Source organism: Olea europaea, unplaced genomic scaffold (genome assembly GCF_002742605.1).
Source record: "Olea europaea var. sylvestris unplaced genomic scaffold, O_europaea_v1 scaffold671, whole genome shotgun sequence".
Lineage (NCBI taxonomy): Eukaryota > Viridiplantae > Streptophyta > Magnoliopsida > Lamiales > Oleaceae > Olea > Olea europaea.
Genome location: NW_019265091.1, coordinates 355,525 through 363,101, shown reverse-complemented (window position 1 = coordinate 363,101; position 7,577 = coordinate 355,525). Strand labels below are relative to the sequence as shown.

The following is a 7,577-nucleotide window of genomic DNA, read 5'->3' as shown; positions in this document are numbered from 1 at the left end:
TTGGCATCTATGGTAATTGGGTGTTAGAGGAAGAGCCACCAACTTTGGTAGAAGATGAGTTGGAGGTATTTCGTCGTGAATTGGGTGAATGTACTATACAAAGTGACAAAAATGACGGTAATTGTTCGATTAATGCTAATGTTTCTTCTTCATATGAAAGTATATTTGATGTAACATTGAATTTTAAAACTTTTTTCCAGATGAATTACATTTTGATGATCTTGATCTTGATGATTGTGAAAATTTTGGCAACGGCAATGAAAATACAAGTGATACAAACAATGGAAACGAGGATTTTAGCATGACAGAGACTCCGTCATTTATACAAGGCGAAGGAATTGAAGAATTTATGTCCGAGATCCCAGCATGGATGCGCTCCAACTCTTCTTAATTAAGAAAATATTGATTTATCTCAAATAATTTAATTTGTCGACATGTTCTTTATCCACAAATGACTTTTAAATGATGGTTTTATTTTTGCAAGCATATTCGTAGAACATATGAAGTTCTCTTGTTTAATTTTGTTAGATAAAGTCTTTTTTTTTTTTGTTATTTTAATCGTTTAAATGCATATTTGATTAGACATGGTTTAGAGTTTGTGCTATTTAGGATACATATTGATCTTTAGTTAACAAAATGATATGAGGTTAATTTAGTTATTTGTAGAAAATGGTAAAATTTTATTGTTTAATGAAAATATTTAATAATATATTTGATAGGTATTGTCCCACCGGTTGAACCACCGGGTCTCCGGTTGAACCACTAACCCATCGACCCGTTGTATTGTCCAGGTCAATGTCCGGGCCGAGTCCGACAACTATGGTCCTGTTGTCTTATACACCCAGCATAAGTCCCAAAATCACAGACCAATTGCACTATGCGACCGCATGCTCTAAAGCTATGCAGCCGCATAGGCCAAGTTCGAGGCGGATTTTTTCAAATTTAGCGTTTTTTCCTTATTTTAATAGAATTTCATTATTAGTAGATTTTTACCATAATTAGGCTATTGTGGACGAATTTTGCATTATTCTTAGATATTTTTCCTAGTTTACTTAGGTTCTCGAGAATATTAGAAATACTTTATTCCTTATTGTAAAACATTACAACTCTCATATTATTGAATATTATTCGTGAGGCATTAATTGCTTTCTCTCGTTCTTCGTTGAACAACTTGTGAAGTTATCAAAATTAATCTTGTGGAGTTCAAATCAATCGGGTGAGATTCATTTAAATTGCATACTCAAGAGGTCCACATAGTATCGGCGATTCGGGTTGCTTGGTTCCAGTTTATTGGGTTTAATCCAAAACCTTGTCTTTGACTTTCTTGGGTTTGATTCTCAATTCGTTGTGGGTTTGGTAGTGATCGCGCTACGCGGGTTCGCATTAGTTGGTGTCAGAGTTTTAGCTCCAATTCAAGGTTATATCCATTTTAAATTTTTGTTGAGTCTTTGTTTCTAGTTTTTCTTCGTTCTTCGCGTTCTTTTGCCCAGTAAAATTCTTCAGTCTTTGATCCGAATTTGTTTCGTCTAAAACTTTAAAAGTTATTTTCAGCCTCATTTAGAATCCAAAACAACTTTCGTTTCTTTCGTTGGTGTCGTAGTTAAAGTCCGGGTAAAAAAAATCATACTGTTCATTGTACAATAGCAAAAAAAGAAAAAAAAAAGAGTAAGAAAAAAGTCAAAAAAAAAAGTATTGTTCATGTCCGTACTGTTCACTTCTAATGTTCAAAAAAATTTATTTATTTGTAAATTAGTCCCTTATTTTCTTAAATTGTCTTTTTTTAGTCCAAATTAATTCAAGAATCACTTTCTTGAATTTCAAAACTTTCAAATTCGAGTCCTTCTTTGTTTTGTAATCTCACTCACATCCGGTTTGGGTTTCACGAGACTAATTCCTTAATTGAGTTCCAATTTATTTTTTGAAGCACGTAGTGAAACCAACGAGCGGTAAAAGGCAGAGTGGTAAGATCAATTGAGGGTAAAAGCCAAATTGAGTGAATTCCGAGTGAACTTGCTGAGACAGAAAAAAGTTAGATTATAGGATGTCTGACATGGAAGGAACACATTCTGGCAGGGACAATGATCAACTTAAAATGATGGCAGAATCGATACTGCGGATGGAAAGGATGATGTGGGACGTGAGGGATCGGTTGGATCGACAGGATGTGCGGTTAGACAGGCTTAATCCAATGCCTGCTAATCCTTGACAGGGGGCCAATAATGCACGGCGGAATAGAAGGCGGGAAGTTAGGATAGATGATTAGGATGACTTTGAGGCTGATAGTGGATTCGATGAGGATGCACTTGTAGATGCGGAGGTTGGAAGGGTTAGGAATAGAGGCGTTAGGCAAGGTGTGAGAGGTAGGAATCTTGGTGGAGACGAGTTGGATGGTAATTTAGGAAATATTAAAATGACCATTCTTTATTTCAAAGGGAGGAGTGATCTGGAGGCGTACTTAGAGTGGGAGAAGAAGATTGAGTTGATATTCGATTGCCACAACTACTCAGGGGAGAAAAAGATGAAAATTGCGATTCTTGAGTTCTCCGACTATGCAATAACTTGGTGGGATCAAGTGGTGACGACGAGGCAGAGGATTGGGGCACAACCTATGAATACTTGGGAGGAGTTGAAGATGTTAATGCAAAAATGGTTTGTACCTAATCACTATTATCGAGAGCTTCATCAACAGTTACAAAATCTATATCAAGGCACTAGGAGCGTAGAGGATTACCATAAGGAGATGGAGATACTTATGATTAAGGCGAGTGTGGAAAAGGATAGGGAAGCCACTGTGGCTTGGTTTTTGAGGGGGTTGAATAGGGACATTGCCAATGTAGTGGAATTGTAACATTATGTGGAGATTGAAGACATGCTACATGTGGCCATGAAGGTAGAAAAGCAATTGAAGCGAAAGGGGACAGCAAGGTATCAAGGTGGATCTTCGGTTTCTAATCCTTCTTAGAAGCCGAGGTGGGAAAATAATAAAGGAGATGGAGCTAATGCAAGAGCAAGACCGGAGGTACCGAGAGAAAATGAGGAAGGAGCTAGCTAGACTACACCAAAGGTAGAATCCCAGCCATCAAGGAATCGGGACGTCAAGTGTTTTTGTTGCTTGGGAGTTGGACACATTGCTTCACAATGTCCAAATAAAATAACCATGATTTTGCGAGACAGCGGGGAAGTTGAGACCGAGAGTGAAGGTGATTATGAAAACATGCCGAAGTTGGAGAACGTTGACGAGGAAAACACCATTGAGTATGCAATTGGGAAGTTGTTGGTCACGAGGCGAGCACTTGCGCTCAAATCAAGGCGGATGACTTGAAGTAGCAGCGGGAAAATATATTCCACACATGGTGTCACGTCAAAGGTAAGGTGTGCAGTGTAATAATTGATGGTGGAAGTTGTACAAACGTAGCTAGCACTAACATAGTGGAAAAATTGGGATTAAAACTATTAAAACATCCTAGACCCTATAGGTTGCAATGGTTAAATGAATGTGGGGAGGTTAAGGTGACAAAAAGGGTGTTGATTAATTTTTCCATTGGGAAGTATCATGATGAGGTGTTATGTGATGTTGTACCTATGTATGCGGGGCATATTTTGTTGGGGCAACCTTGGCAATATGATAGGAAAACAATGCATGATGGGTATAAAAATAAATAAAGTTTTGTGAAAGAGGGAAAGTTTATCACTCTTGCGCCATTAACACTGGCACAAGTGTATGAGAACTAAATCAAATTGAAAAATGAGGAAGAAAAGAGAGTGAGAAAGTTAGAGAAAAAGAGAGAAAATAGCGAGGTGGCCGGTGAGGAAGAAAAAAGAGTGGGGCCACATGAGAGAAAAGAAAGAGAGTCTTCCGAGATGAGAGAAAAGCCGAAAGTGAATTTCTTTGCAAAAGGGAGTGAATTGAAAAAGGCGATAGTGGAGAGACAACCAATGATTCTTTTGGTATATAAGGAATCACTCCTCAGTTTTGAGGAGTCTAACACATCCCTCCCTAGTTTGGCTACTTATTTATTTCAGGAATTTGACGACATGTTTCCGGAAGACATGCCTAATGGATTGCCACCCATTAGGAGGATCGAACATCAAATTGATTTCATACCTGGAGCTGACATTCCAAACCGACCAGCTTATCGAAGTAATTCGAAGGAGACAAAGGAGCTTCAAAGGTAAGTGGAGGAGTTGATAAGCAAGGGTTATGTAAAGGAGAGCATGAGTCCATGTGCCATACCCGTATTGTTGGTGCTAAAGAAAGATGGAACTTGGAGGATGTGCATGGACTGTCGAGCTATCAACAACATTATGGTAAAGTATCGTCACCCAATTCCTAGGTTAGATGACATGTTAGATGAATTATATGGTGCTTGCATCTTTTCTAAATTGACCTTAAGAGCGGGTATCATCAAATTCGTATGCGGGAGGGTGATGAATGGAAAACAGCATTTAAAATGAAATATGGGCTGTATGAATGGCTCGTTGTGCTCTTTGAAATCACAAATGCACAAAGCACATTTATGCGATTAATGAACCACGTTTTGCATGCTTTCATTGAAAATTTTGTTATGGTTTACTTTGATGATATTCTAATCTATAGCAAGGACCTAGGAGAGCATTTAGAACATCTTAAATGTGTGCTTGTGGTTTTAAGAAATGAACGACTTTATGCTAATCGGGTTGAAGTTGATGAGGAAAAGGTAAAAGCTATTATAGATTGGCCAACACCTAAAAACATAACCGAGGTTAGGAGTTTTCATGGGTTAGCTAGTTTTTATAGGCGACTTGTTAGGGATTTTAGCACACTTGCCACACCACTTACTAAAATTGTCAAAAAGAGCGTTGCGTTTCAATGGGGTGTAGAACAAGAACATGCATTTAACACCATCAAAGAATGTTTATGTAAAGCACCTATTTTAGCACTTCCTAATTTTGACAAACTTTTGAGATTAAGTGTGATACATCAGGAATAGGTATTGGAGCAGTTTTGATGCGGGAAAAGAGGCCGATAGCATACTTTAGCGAGAAACTAAGTGGGGCAGCTCTTAACTATCCTACTTATGACAAGGAGCTTTATTCTCTAGTTCGAGTCTTGGAGACATGGCAACACTACCTATGGCCGAAGGAGTTTGTTATTCACACCGACCATGAATCATTGAAACATTTGTGGGGTCAAGGTAAGTTGAACAAACAACATGCACGTTGGATGGAATTCATAGAGACTTTTCCATATGTCATTCGATACAAACAAGGTAAGGAAAACATAGTAGCCGATACATTGTCGCGAAGGTATGTGCTTCTCACTTCTTTAAGTGTGAAATTACTTAGTTTTGAGTATGTTCAGGACATGTATGAAAACGATCTTGATTTTTCTAGCATATACAATTCATGTAATAAGGGGGCTATTGACAAGTTCTTTAAGCATGAGGGGTATTTGTTTCGAGAAAATAAATTATGTGTTCCTAATTGCTTAATGCATGAATTGTTGGTTAGGGAGGCACATAGTGGGGGTTTAATGGGTCACTTTGGGGATGCAAAAACTTTAGACATGTCAAATGAACACTTTTATTGGCCTAAAATGAATATGACGTAGAACGAATTTGTAGTCGTTGCATAACTTGTAAAAAGGCTAAATCAAAGGTTTTACCCCCATGGACTTTATACACCTTTACCGGTACTTAGCGAACCTTGGGTTGACATTTCAATGGATTTTGTGTTAGGTTTGCCTAGGACTAAAAAGGGGCGTGATTCAATTTTTGTTGTGGTGGATAGGTTTAGTAAAATGGTACACTTTATACCATGTCACAAAATCGATGATCCCACTAACATTGCGGACTTGTTTTTCAAAAAAGTAGTGCGTTTGCATGGTGTCCCAAAAGTATTGGGTCCGATAGGGATGTTAAGTTTCTTAGTCACTTTTGGCTAGTCTTGTGGAATAAGTTGGGCACGAAATTATTGTTTTCTACAACTTGTCACTCACAAACCGATTGTCAAACTGAAGCAGTGAATAGAACAATGACACAACTATTGCACATCGTGGTTAATAAAAATCTAAAGAATTTGGAAGAATGTTTGCCTTTCATTGAGTTTGCATATAATAGGGTCACGCATTCTACTACGTCGTTTTCACCATTTGAAATTGTTTGTAGTTTTAATCCTTTAACACCTATGGATTTAATACATTTGCCTGTGAATGAACGAGGTAGCTTGGATGGGAAAAAGAAAGCTGAATTGGTGAAAACACTCCATGAAAAGGTAAGGGAGCAAATAGAGAGGAAGAACAATCAACGTACAACACAAGCAAACAAAGGCCAGAAATATGTCACTCTCAAACTGAGAGATTGGGTTTGGGTGCATTTCAAGAAAGAGCGATTCCCAGAGCAAAGAAAATCAAAGTTATTGCCACGAGGAAATGGATAGTTCCAAGTGATTGAGAAGATCAACGACAATGCTTATAAGATAGATCTTCCAGATGAGTATAGTGTTTTTGCAACTTTTAATGTTTCTGACTTATCTCTTTTCAATGCAGGTGCAGATTCGAGGTCGAATCCTTTTGAAGAGGGAGGGGATGATGTGATCCAGGAAGCACAAGTACCAAAGTCAAGTCCAGAGTCGAGGCCGAGGAAAGATCCGTTGATAGTCGAGGGGCCGATGATGTGATTGAGGGCTAAGCGCGTGAAAGAGGCGATGGGATTGCTCGTCAAAGCAACGGTTGATGAAACAATGTTTGGAATGCAAAATAGAGCAAGTTTCGTGTTGGGGACGAAGGCCGAAGAGTATTGGATCAACGTGTTTAAAGCTGAAGAAAACGGAGCTGGAGCATTAAACCATGCTGCCGCATAGGTCTAAAGTCCTACGGTTGCATACACCCAGCAGAAGTCTCAAAGTCGCAGACCAATTGCACTATGCGACCGCATGCTCTAAAGCTATGCGGCAGCATAGGCCAAGTCCGAGATGAATTTTTTCAAATTTCGCATTTTTTCCTTATTTTAATAGAATTTCATTATTAGAAGATTTTTACCATAATTAGGCTATTGTGGACGAATTTTGCATTATTCTTATATATTTTTCCTAGTTTACTTAGATTCTCTAGAATAGTATAAATATTTTATTCCTTATTGTAAAATATTACAACTCTCATATTATTGAATATTATTCATGAGGCATTAATTGATTTCTCTCGTTCTTCGTTGAACAACTTGTGAAGTTATCAAGATTAATCCTGTGGTGTTCAAATCAACCGGGTGAGATTCATTTAAATTGCGTAATCAAGAGGTCCACATATAATCGGCGATTCGGGTTGCTTGGTTCCAGTTTATTGGGTTTAATCCAAAACCTTATCTTTAACTTTCTTGGGTTTGATTCTCAATTTGTTATGAGTTTGGTAGTGATCACGCTACGCAGTTCGCATGACACACACACACACACACACACATATATATATAGATATATACTCTAAAAACCTAGTAACCACCCTAGTTGACTAACAAAAAGAATCCTCCCCCTTCTCTCAACCTGTGCGTAAATATATATATATATATATATATATATATATATATATATATATATATAACTCCACC

The 7,577-nt window shown here is 37.9% G+C and overlaps 1 protein-coding gene across 1 annotated transcript in view; it reads left to right on the top strand.

Moving 5' to 3' along the window:
• The window catches only part of LOC111390332, a 4,024-nt gene extending 3,633 nt beyond the window's left edge, over positions 1-391 (top strand). The window contains exons 3-4 of the mRNA XM_023015351.1: positions 28-90; positions 201-391. Of these exons, the coding sequence (XP_022871119.1) occupies positions 28-90; positions 201-391 (254 nt within the window). The remainder of the gene's footprint in view (positions 1-27; positions 91-200) is intronic.
• Positions 392-7,577: the final 7,186 nt, after the last annotated feature.